At 37.5% G+C, this 21,591-nt stretch overlaps 1 protein-coding gene across 4 annotated transcripts in view; it reads left to right on the top strand.

Annotated features, from left to right (window-relative positions):
* The window catches only part of ANAPC10 (anaphase promoting complex subunit 10), a 39,672-nt gene extending 18,365 nt beyond the window's left edge, over positions 1–21,307 (top strand). For all 4 annotated transcript variants that reach the window (XM_075035504.1, XM_075035511.1, XM_075035486.1 and 1 more), the window contains exon 5: positions 20,926–21,307. In XM_075035504.1, coding sequence (XP_074891605.1) covers positions 20,926–21,156 — 231 coding nt within the window. In that variant the 3' untranslated portion in view covers positions 21,157–21,307. The remainder of the gene's footprint in view (positions 1–20,925) is intronic.
* Positions 21,308–21,591: the final 284 nt, after the last annotated feature.

Here is a 21,591-nt window from a genome sequence, read left to right on the forward strand (position 1 = left end):
TTAACTAAGAAAGTTTCATATACCAGCATTTTTCAGTAATCTTTTTTTGTAGCATGAGGTTTTATGCATTCCTAAAATCATTAAGTAGTTCACTTTCCCTATTCAGAGTTATGTTTTCTCACAATTGTTATTACTTTTACCATATCTCAGGTCCCCTTGTATTACTTGTTTTGCTGGTGTGCTTTTATTATAACATACTCTTTTCAGAAAAGGCAAAGATGTTTGGCTAGTAACCACAGCATGTTGTAATGAGGGTGGAGTATGTTTGTCATTCTACAGCCCTGGTTGACTTACATGAATGCCAGTGTCTATAACCACACATACTGTGGCAGTTTATCTTTTTGAATATAATCAAATTGCATAACAATGGAAAAGAATCACAGTAAATAACAGAATATCTGGTCTTCCAATCAAAAGCATGACGGACCATTTTTCACTTTACCAGTGGTGAGTCATGTATCATCTTATTAAAAAAAGGAAAGTATTTCACTCCAGAAATAAGTCTTCACAAATGAGTTAGTCATATATCAGACATTTCCTTTTAAAAAGTTGGATAATGTCACACAGGTGGAAGTAGTATTAAAAAAAAAGGCAACAGTGAAAGACATAACAGGCTTCACTGTGTACTATAAAAACATGATTTTATTTTGGTTAGAAAACAAAACAGGAAAAATGGCATTTGGGAAAGAAAAGTCTGAAAAACAGTCTAGTTAACTGCTAAATAAACTTCAGAGATGAAGGTTTAAAAAAAGCACCAGGATTTGTAAAAGGGGGGTGGGGGGGGAGGATAGTGTATTTCACCTTAAGTAAGGGACAATGTGTAATAAGGGATTTTGTGGTTTTACAGCTCGGTGCATGTGTTTGAAAGCTGTTCTCTCAGCAACGTGGGTGGCAGGTTATGCTACCATATAATGTATTGTAGTTGGCTCTCAACACTTGTCAGGGTTAGCGTTCAACCATTCGGAAAATTTTCCCATTGTTCTATCATGTGAACCAAGGCTAGTGTTGAATTCCCAATAACCTTCTGCAGGAAAAAGAGGTTTAATTAGAAAGTTTGAAATTTGATTACTTCTGTTATTGTCTTAATGTACTTCTCTCTAATTTAGGTGCTTATCTGCAAATGCAATCAACTTTTGCTCAGAAAGATGAAAAACAAACTTAAGACTGTACTGCAGTTGCTTCAATGCTTTTAAAAGAAAACTTGTATACTCAATTCTGTCTTTCTTCAGCATTAACACTCTATTTCCATCTTAAACATGTTTGCTTTAGATGGATCATAGCTTTTGGCAGCTACTGCATTTTTAGCAAATAATACTGTTTCTAGTAAGAGTTGCAAAAAAAAAAAACTTTGTGTGAGGTCCTTGTAAACTGAACCTTGGGAACGTTATGTTATTTCTATATTTTCCCTTCTTTTGTGCTTCTTCTCTATTTGTGTCATGGTTATAAATTACATCGTTTGAACTAGAGAATTAAAAACACTTTATTTTGTGATTCCTGTAATTTAAAAAAGAGAATGTTTGTTTTATGCGTATTTTTTTTTACCTGTTATTTCAGAGGCTGGCACACAGAGAAATAAGCAATTATGGTATTGAAATTCCATTGTGCCAGCACCTCCAGGGCATAATCCAAAAAAAACAGAAAAATCGCCTGCTGGGTTGTATGCAGTATGCTTGTGTGAACATCAGTGTCTGCTGTTCACACATCATTTTTTACTGAAAGTTCCTGTTGGAATAAAGGTTCTGTGTTTGGAGAGTGTACTGGGACATTTGCTGGTCAATGGTGTTTCAAAGTTTGTAGGGATTTCTAATTACAGTTTACCAGTGTAGGCTCACTAGATACTTCTTGCAGATAATCATAAATGCTTCAGAAGTAAGAGAAGCAAGCAGAGATTTGGTTTTGGCAACATAAAAACCATATCAAGAAAGAGCTTAATGCTCTTCCCTTCGTTTAAGCGTTCTGCTTGAAGACTGAACATGGGAGTGAGGAATAAGGTGGGTGAAGGTGATAGCATGTCAGAAGAGACTCAAATACTTAGTTTCCCTACTTCAATATTTTAATCCCTTCTGTTCCTTTCCCCTCCCCTTGCTCCCACTATCTTTTTAATGTAAATGTCTTGTCTAGTTGACATTTCAAAACAGTACAAGTGTATCCAGCATTACAGCTTATACTGGATTTCAGTGTGCAGGCTCATCTAGAATATCTTCATGGTGCTCAATTAGATCACCTCCCTCAGTTGATCAGAATTCATTTTAACTGTAGTTTATGAAACGTGTAATATTGTTCACTTGCAAACTGTAGTGTGCAGCAACATCTATTTTCTCATTTGTTTTTAATCTCTCTTCACTTGGACATATTGTTGGAGACCCTGGCAGGCAAACTGTTTATTGCAGGGACAGGGACAGATGATTACGGTTTCTAGTCTTTTGCTAGACTTGTAAAAGTTAAGAGAAAAGGAAATTATTCTAAACCAGATTATAAGGTTCAAGCTAGGTAAAGTGTGATAGTTTACCTTGATATTCAAGATAATTATCTATTTATCTGACTGAATAAACACTCCTGAAGTCCTTCTACTAGTATAATTACCAGTGGCAAATGATGTCAGTGTATGCTTGCCAATACAGAAATTATGGTTTTGGTTTTTTATCTAAAAAAATATTACAGACTGACTTCATTTGTGGGGTTATTTTTGTTCCTGCCCTCCTCAACTGTGGTTAAGATCATGTCATAGGGCCACAGAACTATATACATGTGTCTTTTGTTCAGTGAAATAATTGCAGAAGCGTATGTCTTTGCTTTTTACTGTTATCAATATGATAGTAGGCTAGTTCTTAGGTGTAGGTTATCTTAACTTCTTTTTCAGATTAAAGCATAATGCTTTTCCACCCAGGTGTGGTCTTCTATGTTAAAACAGCAAATTACTTACTTTATATTACTGTTTTTATAACTTCTTGTGAACAAATGTGCTACAATCCATTGCAGAAATTAGGTCAACAGGTTGTTTGGGCACAGAATTAGATTTTTTTGATCATTGACAAGGGGAATGCCTGCACTCTGAATTTCTGTACAGTTTTAATTGCTGTAACAACATCAATGCATGTCTCTTAGTTTTCCTTGCTTGTAAAGATGTGAAGGGAAGCTTCTGGTAACAAGTTTAATTGTGTGTGTCCCCAAGGGGAAATTGCTGAGTGGATTGTCAGTTAGCTTTTTTCTTGGATGTTTGAAGAGGCTCCTGGTCACATAAGACTTCAAGGTTTGAGTTAAGGAAAGCTGAAGATCTTTGCTTTCTTTGTTTGCCTACTGTATCATTTATTGGCTTCTGGGGAAGTTGGGGGAGGAATGATGAGTATTCTGGGAGGAGTCCAGACACCTGCCTTTACCAGTTATTTAGCAGAGCAAGAAGGTAGGTACCATTGAAGAAACTGTCTGGAACAAGGGACTTCAGAGAAGTGCTTTCTGATATCAGCAGAACTGTATTTGAAAGGGAAATGATGTTTTTTCTGTGGTGAAGGGCCCTGCATACTACATGGAAATTTTTAAATAGAGGGCTATTTACCTATCTCCTCTTCTTTTTCTCCTCCCACCACATTCTACAACCTTGCTCTTTCCCATCCTTGACATTCCCTAGACCTGAGAAATCCAAAGTTACCTACTCTGTTTTTGAATCCTATATGTAAAAGAACACCGTGGGAGTCCGATACTGAATGCCAGTATCTTCCTTGAAAGATTTAAAACCGAGTTCCTTGTTGTCAAAGGTGTTAGTAAGATGTTGCTCATTCACTCCTGCTTTTCTCTTTCTGGAGAGGTTGCTAGCTAGTTGGAAATATCTTGCAGTGGCATCTGAGCTTTTTTTTTTTCCCATAAACTGTGGATCAGGATTGGGAGGATAAAGTCAGTGAATTATAAATAATCAGCTTTGATTTACCCGATTGTCTTCACAGACTTAATTGTGGAAGGTAATCCTTAGAGGGACTACTAGATAATTTCAGACGGTGAGAAGTGCTAAATACGTGCAGAAAGGTAAAATCAAAGATTGATTCTGATCCCTCTGGGTGCTACTACTAACACCGTATTAAAGCTCTTCAAAGAGGATAGCCAGCAGTTGACATTTAAGCATAAGAAAAGAAGGGAAAAGGAATGGGAACTTTCTGGGATACCCAAGAACTAAGAAAGTCTTGTGATGTCATCTCAGCTGGTGCTGGTCAACTGGTGCACCACACCTTATTTTCTGTTTCACTTAACTTGTAGGCAACAGCTGCTGGGAACATCCCATGCCTATGTTAACCCGTCTTCTTTAACAGTTTAGCAATGGAGTGGGGAGAGGAAGTGGCCCCAATGTAGAAGAAATTAGGAGCTAATTGGTCCACCACTTATTATTTTCTGGCCTATGTGTGGTTTCTATGTTGTAAGTATCTCTATTTTCATCAGTACAAATTCAATCAGATTTAACTATTCGTAGTAGGTATTGCCTTGTGGTAAAGTTATCAGGTGCTGCTACTAAGTAAGATTTCAAAAAAAACCCGAAACAAAACCCCACAACAAATCCATAAAATGCACTGGATGTGCCATGCTTTGTCAGACCAGCACCAAAACAACCAACCAAAAATATCCATGAATTCACAAGTAGTTTTAGCATGCATTAACAGTAGTAAGAATATATTATTCTCTATCTCTAAAAATGAAAAGTCAGGCTTTTTCTTCAGGGAAAAGTAGCTGAACAAATGTCTTTCATGTAGGTATATAGGAGGGTTTCATAACAATCATCCTTTTTTTTAATTTATTTTATTATTATTATTGTTATTCCTGAAGCTTAACACTTTAGTAGAAAACTGAGATTATTCACAGGGCCATTAAGAAAGTAGTTATGGAAAGGAATGCTGTTAAAGTGACAAGTTAAAGCAATCCTTGAGGTTTGGAAGAAAACGCTACCTGGCAAGTGATAGGTATCTAGAACAAATAGAGAGCTCTTGAGCAAGAGATTCAGTTGCTTCAGAGCTGCTATCATGACAGTCCTTTCTAGAGTTACATCTTGCTCCTTTGATTGCTGAAATGTTATTTTGGTCGGGGATCATGTGTCTGCTAGGAGCTTCAATGAGAACACTGCTAGACAGTGTCTACATCGTATTCTTTGCTGTTTTTTTGGTGGGGGGTGGGCAGGACAGAATCAAATGTGGTTTTATCCTGTTCCTCATCTCGAGTAGTGCATGGAAATGTTTCTATAGATCTGAAGGATAATTTATTTCTTTGTGAGAACTGTTCTCTGTCTTAATCTGTCATAAGATAACCAAGATCATGCAGTTGAATCAGAAAAACGTTTCCCAGGATTTTCCCATTTTCTGCAGGAAAACGCGAGGCAGGGTGAAATGAGAGCAATAATGTAGCCTATGTGTCTGGCTTGAGGGCCTGTGCTCTCTAGCCTTCTTCATCCAATTCCTAAACTAGGTTTATCTCATGCTTCTATTTTATTTCAGAATGAGTTCTGGTGTGTTTTATGTCTCATGTTAAAGGAATGTTAGCAAAGACAGTTTTTATCGAGGCTTTTTATGAACGCTGTTCTCAGTCTTTGAGTGAACCATGAAAATCTAGCCCCTAATACTTACTATGCTTTTTTTTTTTTTTTTTTAAATTTTCCCCCCTCCTCTGTATCTATTAGAGGTCAAATTCAACTATGTGTATGAAGGATTTTTTTGGATAACTTCTACTAGCAAATGCAGGAAATCCTAATTTGTTTCACTTATGTTGAGGTTCATTTGTTACTTCTTAGCAAGATGATATTACTGAGGATAATTAGTAAGGTTAAATCAAATCATACTTTGTTTTTTTGTTGTTGTAAAAAGAGCTGCAGTTTTGTATTAGGAGAGATGATTTAGTAAAACTTTCAAGTAGGCTTCCTTCTGTTTGAACAGGTTTGTTGTGATGGTTGCCATGTTTAATGGAGAGGTTTTCATAAATTGGCTTTGGGTAAATCCAGCACTGCTGGGTTAAGAACTTCTGTTGAGGAATTATTAAACTTCTTTTTATTTATACTGTCTGTCGTGAGGAGATAAAGATTTACTCACATAGCAGAATTAAATTAAGCAGAGGAGCATATGTACCCACAGGACTTAAAGATATAAAGTAAGTCACATACATTTGTAATCCAATTCCATCAGCTTGTACTGACTTCACATCTCTAAGCGGTAAGATGATATTCAACAGTAGCTCTAGACTTAGGACTTAGTAGGCCTATTGGTAAGCAAGTTTTCAATTATGTCATTCCTGTGTTTTGTTTTTTCCACTGCTTCCTCATTCCTCAGGAACGTACATGTAATTTTATTTTGATTTTCATACAGTTTATGCTGAAGAGCTGATATTCTTACATCTGTTGAATGTAGCATTAAGACTATTCCAGACTGCTGTTTATAGTAGACATGCTGTTGCAGTAAGGTAGTCATTAGCCCAACACTGTATAGCTCCATCTGAATATCTTTTTGAACTGTACATTCTTTGAGTGAATGGTGACTTGAAGAATCTTTGACTCCTAGAAGGAAGTCAAGAAATAGAATTCATGTAGCTTGAGAGAAGCAGAGTCCAGAGTCTGACCTCCACTTTAAACAGTGAAGCATAGCCTTGCGTTTTTCTGGACACACTTAAATATGGCTTTGTAAGAAGGCACAAGCAAAAGGTAAAAACTCTACTGCATCTGTTCCAGTACGTTAAAGAAAAAGAAATTGTGTGTAGATGTAAAATTAAATGCTTCCATTGGGCAACAGTCCTGATTCCAGCTTTTCAAATTTATGAAAGTGTATTCTGGCTCATATAAAACTACCCAGCTGAACCTCTGACAGATATACTCTTATTTCTTCTCTTTTAAAGTTCATTTGTACAAAAATATATCTCCAGTGAGACATGTTTATGAGTTTGGGATCTTTCTCAGATGAGACATTGCATTTTAAATTTACACAAATAGTTTTCACAACAGTCTTTTGCATTTGTTTCCAATGAGTAAATATTCCTTGAGTTGAGCATTACATCTGCTCTGTATCCTGTGAAATGTTACTCTGCATTTGCTTATTGAAATCTGGCAAGCTATAATGAACTTGAGTAATGTTACAGTTTATCAGGTTTTGCCCCACTTGCCTTTACTGAGCATCTGCATCCACAGACTCCTTATCCAGATGCAAAAATGTTTTACTTGTTTGTAGTATACTTCTATAGGATTTGGGGATTATTTACATAGGTTTAGGGTCTTTAAATTCCTTGGTTTTAGGAGAGGCAACCCTCTTCTATTCTCTACTTCCTCAGAAACAAATCCTTCCTGTGGAACCAGGAGAAATGCTTTCGCTTAACCCTTGTGGTTTTTGTGTCTTTACAAAGCAACAACTTGTCCTCTTGCTGGTAAAGAATAAGTAGGATTTTTTAATTTGGTAGCACTTGGGTATAATTTATTGCGGTCTTTTTCTAACAATTAAAGTCACTCAGGAACTATGTTTTTGTGTAACAGATAAAATATTAGAGCCATGCAGTTTTCTGGGCCTGTCTTCTGGTAGATCAGAAATCTAGTTCTCTTCAATGTGTAATAAGAGCCCTTTTCGATGAGGGGAATGTTTTTCTTTTGTTCTAGATGTACCTTCTTCCCCTCACCTATAATGGGTGCTTGAAAGCTAGCAGCTGGCTGCTGCTACTACTATTGACTTTAAAAAAAAAAAAAAAAATCATGATATTCCCATTTTCTTATATTTATTCATTTCCCATATTAATTTTCTGAAGCATTCCAGCATTCTCTGGGATGCAAAGTGCAAGTTATGAAGTGTAATGACTAGGCTATCTCTGCTGTTATTCAAGATGATTTGACATAGGATTAACTCAGTGTGGCTAGTTTTCAGACACTTAAATCTTTAATATTCATTGCATAATCTGATTTTTTTCAGATACTTTCTTTGTATAATTTAACTGTAGCTATGTCTAGACATATTTCCTGGATATGGCTAAACAATTTTGAAAGTAAATTATGAGCTGATTTTTTTTTGCACTTTCACACAAACATAATATCATTCCATTATATATGTTAGAACAAATGGGAACTGCAGACATCAGAAGTACAGTTTTCATCCATTTTGCAAACTTTTGCACCTTTTCTAAGATTAGTTATTTCCCAGTAGTGTTTTCAGTCATTTAGCTTCCATTTGCAATAAATTTGTGCAGTGCATCCATACAGTCCATTTATATTGTTTCTGCTTGTACCCAGCAGTTCTGGTTTAGAAAAATTGATGGGACCCTCTTCCATTATAGTCTTCTATCTCCTGGTTTCTGATGTCTTAATTCTATTTGTCTTAAGGTCATCTTGTATAAGGCCATTGCTTAACAAGTAGCTATTGTAGGATTTTCTTTTAAAGCACTTGTTTCATTGCTTACAGGAAATTCTGCTTATTCTCTCCTTTCTTGTAGGATTCTGTGGTGTTCTGTTACCTTTCATAAAAGGCAGCCGCCAATATTAACAGCTTGTTCCATTATTTGGTCAGCAGTCCCATTTGTAATGTAAATTCTCCTGAACTTCAGAGGGGTTTTTTTAATATATTTTCAGACTTCTTTGCTCTGTAGCATGTTCTGCTGTTCTTGTTCAGTCTGTTTTCTGTTCTCTTTGTATAGCTGTCTGCTCTTTTACTTTCTGCTATCCTACTTCCTGGTTTTCCCTACCTCTCTTCACTAGATGGTTGAAGTGCTACTATCTTCCCTGAGAGCAGCCTGACTCACCTGGAAATTGTAGGAGATATGTCCTTATTTTGGATCGATGTTGCTTTGGAGAGGGGCTAAGGTTTTTAGATCTTTGTACAGGAATTGGAAAATCTTAAGGCTTTTCAGTGCTTTGTGGGGGTGGGGATCTCAAATTCATTACTAAGATAAGAATTTAAATAAAAAGGCTAGTAATGTGTAATCTTAAGCAGTTTTTACCAACTTTGTGCCCTGTTGCCTTTGTTATGAAAACCTTAGTCCACATACTTAACCAGATGGCTTTTTTGATAGTTCTGTCACTATTTTGTATTTTGTGACTAGAAAGTTTTAATTTGTTGGAATTAACTTGAGAAATTGTAGGGTTGTCTTTGTTTTGTTGTGTTTGACACTTTGTTTTTTTAAAGCAGACTCCCTGTTTTTTCCTGTCTTCTTCTGATCAGGTAAAAGTTACTGGAAAGGTTTTAAAAGAAAGTCCTATGGATCACATTTGCCATGTTTATGCCATCATTTGCTCCATTTTTACAGCAGTTAATCCTTTAAACATATTATTGTTGGAGAATCTTCTGGTCTATTCTGTATTGTCACACAGCATACCCCAAATTATTTGTATCAATTGGTAATCATCTGCTAGACTCCTATTTAGTAGGATACTTTACCTGTTACCTTGTGTATATGGGGCGTCCTCCTTAGTTACTTGTCTGTAAAATGAAAAAAACACTGCGGTGAGATAAGGTTTTATGATTTGAATTGCTTCCCAAAAGGTGCAAAATGTTTGATTTCACTAAATGAAATTTGCACTTTCTAAATGTGCAGTATTGGCTATATATTTTCTAGTAGTTTTTTGTGGGTTTTTAAGTGTACTGTTTCCTTTCTTCTGTTTGTATCTTTAATACTCTGAGCTACTAATAATTTCAGTTGGATCGTACCCTGTTTTTTAAAAAAATAATTGTTGTGGTTTAAGCCCAGTTGGTAACAAAGCACCATGAAGCTGCTCACTCACTCATCCCCCCCGGCCCCAGTGGGATGAGGAGGAGAAAATATAAAGAAACACTTGTGGGTCCAGACAAGGACAGGGAGGGGTCACTCACCACGTATGGTCACAGGCAAAAGACAGGCTCAACTTGGAGAAGAAACAAAATCAATTTAATCTACTACAAATCAAATCAAAACAAGGATAATGAGAAGCAAACCCAAACCTTAGAACACCTTCCCCCCACCCCTCCCTCCTTCCTGGCTCAACTCCAATCCCAGTTCTCTCTACCTTCTCCCTCCACAGCAGCGCAGGGGGACGGGGAATGGGGGTTGCAGTCAGTTCATCACACGTTGTCTCTGCCGCTCCTTCCTCCTCAGGGGGAGGACTCCTCACTCTTCCCCCGCTCCAGTGTGAGGTCCCTCCCATGGGAGACAGTTCTCCACGAACTTCTCCAAAGTGGGTCCTTCCCATGGGCTGCAGTCCTTCACAAACTGCTCCAGCGTGGGCTTTCCCATTGAGTCACGGCCATCTTTGGCCACCTGCATCCACCTGCTCCAGCGTGGGGTCCTCCATGGGCTGCAAGTGGGCATCTGCTCCACTGTTCACGTCCATGGGCTGCAGGGGCATCACCTCCTCTGGCACACCTCCTCCCCCTCCTTCACTGACCTTGGTGTCTGCATAGGTGTTTCTCTCACATTCCAATCCCCCTGCTCACTGCAGGTTCCCCTTCTTAAATCTGTTCTCCCAGAGGTGCTACCACTGTCACTGATGGGCTTGGCCTTGGCCAGAGGTGGGTCTGACTTGGAGCTGGGGAAGATTCTAGCAGCTTCTCACAGGAGCTACCCCTACAGCCCCTCCCCTGCTACCAAAACCTCTGCCACACAGCCCCAAAACAATAATAGTAAACAAACAAACAAAAAAAAGATCCCATCCCTCTTTCAGAATACTGGAATTCTGGAAAGTGTAAAGACTTGCAGCAAACCATAGCTTTTCTACCATTCATTTTTAGGACCAGACTGTCCAGATGCAGTCTGTTCCAGTGTGTCAGAAGTAGGCAAACTGAAGCTGAAAGTTTGTTTTGGGCTGCATTACCTATTTTTGACACTGTCAGCCAGGCCACCACTCTAGAGCATAAGCTCAAGAATTTTTTTTGTTGTTGCTTTTTCAGCTTCAGCATACTATCTGCCAAGCTCAAGGGAAGTAACTGAGATTCATGTTGGAGCCAAGTCCCTGTAGGTCTGAAGGATTTCCCCTGATACCAGCAGTCTTCTCAAAGTTTAATAGCAGTGCACCTGCAAAGCTATGGCATTCCTGTCTATTGTGACAGCTGGTTAATGAGATGTTGGTCCCAGCAGGAGAACACTAATGAGCTTAGGATATGTTTGCCTTCCCTTCCTCCACTCTTGACTGATTCTTAAATGAATTATGAAAACCATTTTTCATTAAATCAGAGATCCAAAATTTCACAGCTGTTACGGCTGATTTCAGTTGGAGACAGTATTTCTTCTGGAGCAACAGGTTCCTGTAAAGATGGAATCTGTTTTAGCTGAAACCAAACTAAACTTAGATGACTTCCTGCTGTGGGTTGAAGGTTTGCTTTGGAGTTTTAGGCCTTGTTTCCATACATGCACATATGAAACGCCATGCTAGAGTCCGTTGTCACTCTGTATTTGCTGATTTGATCACACTGCTCTCCAAAGGGACAAGGAGAAGGGTTTTGTATTTTTCTAAAGTTTCAGTGGATAGGATGGATGCCACCTAAAACATACACAGGCAGTCCTTCTCTAATAAGATTTAATTTATGGATGCGTCAAGCATGAACTCTATTATGTAAAAGTTCAAGAGACCTCACTCAATAAAAAAATAGGATTTTAAAGATGTGGGACTTGAGATCAAACTGTCCAAGCCTATTTAATGTTTTTGGCCTTCTCTGAAACACTGTATACATCTCGAGACATATATTTTTGCTTGAATTTTGAGCTGCCTACGCGTTGTCCCTCACAGAACATACTAAAAAAAAAGTGTATATGCCACAACAAATGTGAAAGAAGTGTTCCTTTCTTTCCAGAGAGACTTTCCTAGCAAACAATTTGTGACAAAGTCCTAATGGTTTCTGCAGATCCATTTTCTAGAATGAAGAGTTGTTTTCAGCCACATTCTGGAGGATGAACTGTTCTAAGACTGTTGTCTATTTTTTCTTTTCTTTTGGTTGCTTTTTCTGCCACTCAGAGTTAAGCAGACAACATTTTCTGAAATTACAATTAAGACAGTTTTGGTTGACAAATCCACAGTAACTGAGCATTTGGAAGGCTATTTATTTGTCTCTCAGGCTGCATGTCCCTGATCACACAAGTGTTGCTGGCAAGTACTGTGAGCGCATGCAGTAGTGTGAGAGTGATGGGCAGGGTAGTGGTTGCTTAAGTACCACGGACAGGGGCCCCTCCAGGCATGTCCCGACCATCTGTGTATCAACCTGTGGGACTTCCACCAAAGTGACTTCATCTGTCAGGAGTTTTTCATGTGGCCAGTTCAGCACACCCTTGACCCTTTTGCAGGCATCAGTACTTATGATCCTTTATCACTTGATACTTTTGAAACACATGTTTTTCCTGTGAGTCTGCATCATAACATTCTTGGTGTTCCATAGCATTCCTGTCAGCAACTGTACACCGTTTTCTTCCATTTGACAATAGTCTTATGTGCGTGCTTACTCACCAGAGACTCCCCTCATGTCTAAGACTTAACTGTTGTCCTCTTTTTGTGCTCCTCATCTGATTTCAGAACATTTCAAAGACAAACTATGAGGGCTATAATAATGCAAACCCTGACTTCCCTTGTTTAACACTTCATGGATTAAATTTCAATGCTGTATTCTTCCCAGTTTATTCCTGTTGTAGTATTGAAACTCTGTCTGAACCAATGAAGTACATCTGGGAAGAGATTGCATTGTTTTATCGGCAGAAGCAAATCAATGGTTCCTTGCTTTTTTACTGTATGGGGAAATTCTGATCAGGACACCTCATTCTAAAGAATATCTGAATGGGCCAGTCAGTGAAACCATTTCACGAGTTGGCTGGTCAATCGCTTCTGCTAAATGAAATTTAGGTTGCATCATGGCTCAATTGACATCATCTGCTTACTTCAGAAACATGCCTGTTTGCGACCTACAAGGTGGCAATGTGATATAACCCACTGACGTTGTCCAACATGTGTTGTGCTGCTTATGTAATCAAAATATGAAATTTGGAAAGGCGGCATAAGAATCTCTATTTGAGCATCATAGATGGTAATCCTTGGCCCACCATGCAAGGTGGATATGGCTTGCTGGTTACCTGCACTGGGAACCTATCAATGCATTTTTGTAGAGTAGCTATTTACTTACTGTAACTGTGATTCTTGGAGGTGGTGTAATTTAGCTGCCATGATTGAACCTGCACTGTTCTAAAAAACCGTAGGAATTTAGGTGTTAAATCATAAAGAAGTGAGAATGGATCAAGATTGTTTTTATGTAGGGGACCACTAGGCAGTGTAGCACTTCTACATGATGCTGTTTTGAGGAATTCCTGTTCTTCAAACATATTTTTGTGTCCCTGAGGTGATGCCCAAAGGGGGTGCCCACTGGCAATTCTATATCGGAGTTCCTGTTGGAGAGGCATGACAAACTCATACTAATGCTCAGGTTGGTAATGATGGCAATGAGCTGGAGGGAGAGGGGGCATGTTTTGAATAAATTTAGGATGAGACCTCAGACGGGTTTGTCAATAAGCTTTTGCATTCTATCAGTGATCTGTCTGCAGATCTTCATCCATCCAGTTGCATGTCTTATTTAAAAATTAATTGCAAGTTTTCAGTGACACCTGTGTAGAAGCATTACATTTTTAGTTCCAAGCATTACACTAGCCTCCAATTTAATGATTTTATGCTATTTACCAAGTATTGTTTGGGGGGGGGGGGAGGGAAGAAAAAAATCTTCTGTGGTTTGAATCCTTTTTGTACCTCAGTCCATTGCTCTTTCACAACTTAAGTGTATTTAAAACTTGGCCAATCATATTCTAAAGGATAAGATTGTTGTAGAGGGATAACATTGTCTCAGCTGATTCCTTCCCCGTCATAGGCTATAACTCCAGTTTTTAGATGTCTGCCTTTTACCAGGAGTTCACAGCGAAAGATCCTCAAGATGATGGTGAGCTGCTTTTGCTTGACGTAATAAAGCAGAAGTGTTGCTTTACAGAGCATTTTTTTAAAGAATATTTAATTTTTGCAAGACTTCTTACCTCTTTATTCAACAGTTCAGAAATGAGTGAAATGAAGACAAGCTGTGGGTGATTCTGGACGTATATACACTGTCACTTACAAACAGCTTAATTGCATAAACTGAATTGGCACACTTGCATTTGATTATTTATATGGGTACAAATGATTCTGAGAGAAACTTGGCAAGATGTCGAAAACTGATCTGTGCAAAACAAAATCAAATTTAGTGCATTCGTGAAAAGTTGGTCTAATATTTTGTCATTTTTTATAGTGTTTCTCTCCTACATTGTGCTGATCGAGCACTTCTCTAGTATATTTTCAGAGTCTCTGTGGTCTAGTTGACTTCTATGCTACTTTAGGCTCAGATACATATTCTGTGACAAATATTTATTTTGGTAATCTGTATCAGTAAACTTTACTTTTTCTAGCTTGGCTTGTGTGTTTAGTTGTCTTTATTTTAATTGGATACAACTTTCTAACACCTGGGCATTGGTTAATTTTTACTGCTTTAATCTGGAGCAGAATAGTCTGAAGAAGGATGTTTTATAAAACTTTTTGCAAGGATCTTTTTGATGTTTCTCTTTTTCAACCTTCCCAGTCTTCCCAAAAGTTATTTTTTTTTTTCAGCTCATTTGAACAAAAAGCTTACATATGATAGGAATTTTTTGTATTTGCAGGTTTCACTGCCTAATACAGCTTATTCTCAACTAGTCTCCTGTCTGCCCAAATCTATAGTTGAATCTTCCTGAGGGAGGGACTGTGCTCCTCTAGACCCTTCAGGAACTGCTATTTGGAAGAATGGAAAACTTCTCTTGCCTAATGGACTGAAGTTAGATTTCTTGACCGTTTAAGGAGGTGACTGATTAAGACCACAGAGCTACCTCCTTAGGTGGCCGTTGCCTCGTTAGAGCAAAGAAGTGTGCCTTTCACAGTGGGTCCTTTGAGCATGTTCCTGTGTTTCTTGTTAAGCTGCTGATGTGGTGTCCCTCCTTTGACTCACTTGGAACTTGCGAAGTTTCTTTTGGACATGCTTCATTTTTCTGCTGGAACTGGTGCATCACTGCTATTAACTGGTTCTCTTCCTTCCTAAGTGAAGTGATGGCTGAAGCCCAAGCTCTGCTACTCCATGTGTTGACAGTTCCAATACTTGGAATTATGCAGAGGTCTACTGATTCTGAATTCTGGTAGCTATATGGTAGGACATGGCAGTTATGGAAAGAGAATTTTGGAAATTCAGCCAGCCTTCTTTATCCTTGCCAGTTGTTGTGAAAACATATTTGGATAGCTGTAAAAAAACAATGGCTAAAAAGGGAAAGTCTTTCCCATATTTGATCACTTGGAGAAAGTCTGTGTATTGATAAATACTTAATTTCTGAAAATAGCATTTATTTCCTCTGGAACTTAGTTGTATGATCATCTTCTGCTTGGAAGAATACATTATTTATTGAGAACACCTGCTTTGAAAAACTTAGGGTTTTTTATATACCTATGGTAAGAACTAGTTCAGCACATAAAAAGGCAAAATTATATTTGTGAAGAAGAGTCTAGCAACTAATTTTAATTTCAAAGGTGGCTAAGTCACTAAAATAAAAAGAAGCAGCTTTAACAGTTTTATGAGAAAAGCAGAAGGAATAAAAATCAAATGCTGTTTGGTTTCACAGCCTGTTTTAGAGATAGCCACTAGAAATACATGTTGCCGTTTGGATGTGGTAGTACAGATGATTAAATGGAAATGTGATGAGGTACCAACATCTCAGAATCATGTTGTATCATGCTGAAGCTACGATGGCAGCAGTAATTCTCAGCTTTTTGTCAGTACATGTGTGGAGAAGAGGATTTTTTTTCTCAAGGGGAAGAAAACAGACTGCTTTTTCTTCCTATATATGCACAGAAAAACTTATTCCCCTGAAATCTGGGAGCGCTGTCTCGCATACATTCTGGGATGTGTTTGTAATGACCCTGAAAATGTAACTACTTAAAATGTTTTTTTTGATTTCTGTATCTGCACAAGAGATATCTTTATAGGGCAACAAAAATCATGTATTGTTTCAAGGATGTTAGCTTACTGTAAGTATAGCAAACAACTTGGGTTGGGTTTGTAAGCCTAGTAGAAGTGGCAGTTTGAGTTATATGCTACTTTGAAGACACCACAGAATTTAAGCAGACTATCACTGAGTAAAGTGGAAAAGAGGTCAATATTAAATTTAAGTAGGATTAAGTACACTAGAAAAGCTGTCTTTGGATAAATAATTTCCCATCCTATAAGGAGGCAAACAATACCAGTGTAGAACAAGCTTCCTCTTAAGCTCTGGTCTTATGTTCAGTCATCTTTCTGAAGTGTAGCCTCAAGTTGCTTTGGCCTTGATTTTTATTTATTTTTTTTAATTTTATTTTTATTTTGTTGTGTGGTTTGCATCTTCTATGGTAGAACACCCATTAGTGTAATAGTAGCCTTGCTAAATGCATATGGAATTGTGTAGAACCTCTGGACTGTACAATAAAGTGAAGAAACAGGGCTATTAAATGGGCTGGGGAGGAGATTTCCATTGAGAACATTATTTCTGCTTTGGCTTTCGAAATAACATGGATTACTGGAGTGGGAGTATATGTTCAAAGGTAAAGCTGTAGCATGCAGAAGACAGGAAAAATCAGAAAGCAGCAGAGAGAAAGCAGAAGAGAGAGATAAGAGTATATAACAGCAGCAAAGAACAAGTGAGTGACTTTTCCATTTCAATTTTTATCCCTTTGTTCTTTTATTTTGACTCTTATGCTCTTCTTGTTTGCTAATTGTCATGAAATTTATAGTATTAGAAGTAAATTAAAAAAACCCCAAACAACAAACCAACCCCACACAAAACCCCCAAACAAACCCTAGGCTTTTAGTATATTGTATGTAAGATTAGTCTAGAGCCACAGGAACTGTCCCAAGCTACAAATGTTGAACTTGCATTGATTCTTTTCTTTGTTTCCCTTTTTTAACCTTTTCTGGTAAAACATATCAATTAAAAGTTGGAAGTTTCTTTCTGCTCACTCAGATAACTAATAATATAGCTGATTTTCAAAACTGTCCTGGAAATCCAGTTAATTGTGACTGATTCTTAATGACCTACATAGGAGGAAAAAATGCAGGAGGAATCTTAATCTGGTGTTTTCTCATAATGGACTTGCACTGTAGAGTTGGGGTGAAACTTGTGTGTGTATATATATATATATGTATACAGAGTGACTAGTGCTTTTGAAGAACAGGGTTGACAGCAAAGTCATGCAAAGCAGAATGGATTTAAAGTATAGTATTTGCTATAGGTAGAGCTGCTAGTGCTACCTGTACTTAAGGTTGCATGACCCTTTCCATTTTAAGGCTTAACTCTTAGTTACTTTTATAACTTTTGCCAAAGTTCAGTTCAGACAGATTTTTCCATGCCAGATGTCTGCTCTGGGTTGATTTTTTTTTTTTTTTGAAAGTTTCAGCCAAAGCAGTTCTGTTCCAAGAATAAGGCTAGTGAAAAGTATGCTATTTTGCTTGTGTGAGAATATTCTGGTGTCCTTCTTTGATGCTCCAGTGCCCCCAAGCTCTGAAGCAAGGATTTGAAATTTGGCAATAGTTCAGCCTTTGTGTTGAGGATGTGCCTTTTGCCTCCCTGTAAAAATCCACCCAAATTTCCAGACCGGTTTACAAGGCTTTGAAAGATTGCCATTTGCATGGGCTTAATAGGATTTTTCTTAAAACTTCACAGTAAGTTTCCTTTAGATTCTGTTCACACTGGGAATGCTCCAGGCAGAGTAGAGCTGCATATTTCATCCCACTTCTGCTAGGAATTGTAACGGCTGGATCTGGGTGCTGACATTGAACTAAGAGTGGGCAGTACTTTGTCTTATACCACCACTGCCTATTCCCATGTCCTATTCCTTCTCCCTGGTGAAGGACCTGGGCCCTCTGGAAAAAGAAACTGTCTCACTCATCTGAAAGAGCATGACAGATGTGGAGGAGAAGAATTTAGGAGTATGTGTGTGTGTCTGGTTTGTACCATTCCTTTGGTCACAGAAAATGTGTGTCATACTGGCAAATTATTACTTCCTTTTCTAGTGGATGTTCAGATAATAATTGTTAGGTTTTGTTGTATTTAGACTTCAGTATTTGAGTGGATCTGAAGGTTTTAATCATTTTACTGAGCTATGTAGGCATCAATTTAAAGTTACTCAAAAAAGCTCACAGTACAGTAATGTTATTTAGAAGGAAAATATCAAGTTTTTTTGAACATTTAAGTCTAACTCAGACCTCTTGCACTTGATACATTGTAGTACAGTCTCCAACTTCATCACAAGTGTTGCATGCTTTGTCCAAGAAGCAATTATTTGATTGGAAAGAGGTCTATTCTGAGGATAAGTCCAGGTTTTGTACAATAAAGGATGTGTATTCATCTGTTACAGAAGTTGGAACATGTGGAGTAAGTGAAGCAGAGATTTCAGGAATAAAAAAAAGGCTTTGTGGCTAAGGCAATTGAATGTTGCTTGCAATCTGTGCTTAGTTGTGGTGGTTTTACATGTTGCACTTAAATAATTGTTTGTAGGTGGCTGCTCATACTGTGTGTTCTAGTGGCTGGTTTGAGAACTCTTATCAACTTGCAGAAATGCAGACACTTAAAATTGCAAGTGAACTTGGTGGGAGCTAAACATTATGTAAAATACTGTGTGTTAATAAGGACAATAAAAATCGGGTTCAAAGTATGTGAAATCTGACATCTGGAACTAGGGAATATTTTAATCTAATTAACCTAATGCCTTGATTGCCTGTTTTACAGATGTAGAAATTACTTGTCCCATTTCTATAGAAAGGCTTGTGAAGAAATTGGTTGCCTTTGTAGCAGGACTGAAAAATAATTGGTTGCCTTTGTAGCAGGACTGAAAAATAACATGCTATAAATAAAACATATGACCATGTCCCATTGAACAGGGATGAAACAAAGCATTGATAAATATTTAATCAAAAGTTTATTTATGTAATAAGATACGAGTATCTTATTACATTAGTAAAATTACCTTTGCAACTCATAACTTTCCAATGCTTACCTTTATGACCCTAATAAGGCTCTTAATGATGTGATTTTTCTCTGTGAATTTAATAAGCATACGACTTCCTTTTGTACAAATAGTCCAATTTTGCCAATCCCTTGGTAGCTCTCTTGGTTCTGGAGATGGAGTCATCATTTCAGTCTTTGCCATTTCTTTCCCAATAAAGCATGCAAACCTGAACTATGTTGGAACTGTCTGAAACCAGTGATGTCAACCTATAGAAAGTGGTACATTTTTTGTATATGCAAGTTTAATTAGCAATAGCCTTTTAATTCTCTTCTAAATCATAGCCACTTTACCTTAGTACTAGTTGAATAAAAGATTACTGGGATCCTCATCCTTTCTGTTCACTGTGGAGATGGAAAGTATACTTGCTCAAACTGTTGATTAATACCTCAGCATGATAAATTTCCCCTTTGTAAAGCCACTTCAACAGTACATATTTTTTTTTCACTTTGTAAAGCCAGCTGTTACCTGAAGTTTCCTAGGCAAAAAAAGATTTTGTAGGTTTTTTGAAAGGGACAGGGTTACAAGAAATAAGTGAATGTGTGTTTGGAAGTGTCTAGCTTCCAGAGTGAAAAGATTTGCTGCTAAGGTTTAAGGAATTTAATGCTTTGGAAATTATCTGTTGGAGAGCCTACAGCAGTGGAGAGTTTTGGGTTGTGGTTTTTTTTCTTTCTTTTTTTAAGGTGGAGGTGTGAGAGGTTTTTTTGTCTCTTTAAACTTATAGTTATCGACCTTTTTTTATACTTGTTTCTTGGGTCATTCCCTCAGGGTGTTTTGCTGCCTCTAAAACAGCAGATCTCAGATGGGTCTTTTGAAAGCTTCAGCAAAGGCAAGGCATTTGACAGGATGCTTGTCATGCAGTATTTTCAGGAGAAAGTCAGGAGTTTTAAGCTGCTCAAAGCGTAGATCTTCCTTAGAGGAACTCAGCTGCTAAGAACAGCTTTCTTATTTGCTTAGTTGTGTGAAATTCACTTGCTTGTGGACAACTGTTTTGGGTTTTGTTCCCCCCCCCCCCCGACTTCTGCTTACTTGTGTGCTCTTCCATATGTGTGTTGAGCTGTGCTTTGAAGTTGGGCAACTAGCTTTAAACAAAAGCTGTTACCACACTTCTGCATAGCATCTAGCTTGATTTCAGCATGCTGATGTGTCAGTGATGTGGTTTAGAGTTAATGAAATGCAATTCTTTGCTTGCTTTGACATTGGTTTCTGTAGGATTAAAATTAAAAAAGGAAAAAAAAAATCATATTACACTTGGCTTGTTGTATAAAAGCCAAGTCAAAATGGACCTTAGAATGTGATTAAATGGCTGTGCAGCAATTATTAATTGGCCAGGCATTTGTCCACATAGGTGAGATGAAGTCTGTGAGTTATCCTGTATTTTTTTCCTCTGTCACCTTCCTTTTCCTCTTCCCCAGTCCCCCTAATAATCTAAGGAATTTCTGAAAACCAGACTTTGTGTGGATTTAGTTTCCTGTATAAGTCATTCTAGCATATTTTAGTTCAGAGTACCTAGATAAAACAATTTCACTTTAAGATGTATATTTTCTGTCATATTTTCTGAAGCAGTGTGCTTCAGTAACAAGATCCAAATAGTACTGCTTTGACTTTCTTTGATTTGTACTCAAGTCTGTATTTTTTTTATATTGATCTTTATTTGAAGGTTAAGGCACAAAATGAAGGGTAGATTCTGGAAAGCAAAAGCAAACACAACTGTAGTCAACCAAATTAATTTGTATCCAATTACACGAGCAGTAAATTAGCTATGAGCAACTGTACTATTTCAGATTCGTTTGAAAAAGTAACTAAAATCTGATTTGCAAGACTCTGCTCTATTAAACAGGTTTATGTGATCATTTATATTAAGTATGTTAACTGTTTCTGAATGTTTTGCTTTTTTGTCTTGTTTTTGGCAGCAACTTGAATTAGTGGAACCAAGCGGCTGGATTCATGTTCCTTTAACAGATACTCATAAGAAGCCTATTCGCACGTTTATGATTCAGATTGCTGTTCTAGCTAATCACCAAAATGGAAGAGACACTCACATGAGACAAATCAAAGTGTACACCCCAGTGGAAGAGAGCTCTATTGGTAAATTTCCTAGATGTACAACAATAGATTTCATGATGTATCGTTCAATAAGATAAAATTTCCTACTGAGAAATAATAAAGGCATTTTTTTGATGGCAGTATCGTTGCTTAAGTACTTAAATACTTAAAGAGCAGGGTTTACTTCAGTGTAATTATATCTTTGTGTTTATACTTTGTACGATTTTGAAATAAAGATTATCTTGTGTTACAGTATATTGTAGTCTGTAATTTTGCATTACTTTTGCTTGGAGTTTGAGTGCCCTTGTACTATCTGAGAGGAAAAAAACCTGGGCACTTTAAAAGAATGTATTTGTGACCGAGAATCAATAATTGATTTGATATAATACAGTTCTTGGGGGGGGGGTGGGGGTGATTTCTTCCCCGAATGATTATGTATTGAAATAGTTTGTTCTATAGTGTTACTGTTGAGTCTTTTACCTAAAAGTTGCTCTTTTTAAAGAGCATTCTTCTTGAACAGACAAGTTTTAAAG

Source organism: Buteo buteo, chromosome 1, assembly GCF_964188355.1.
Source record: "Buteo buteo chromosome 1, bButBut1.hap1.1, whole genome shotgun sequence".
Taxonomy (NCBI): domain Eukaryota; kingdom Metazoa; phylum Chordata; class Aves; order Accipitriformes; family Accipitridae; genus Buteo; species Buteo buteo.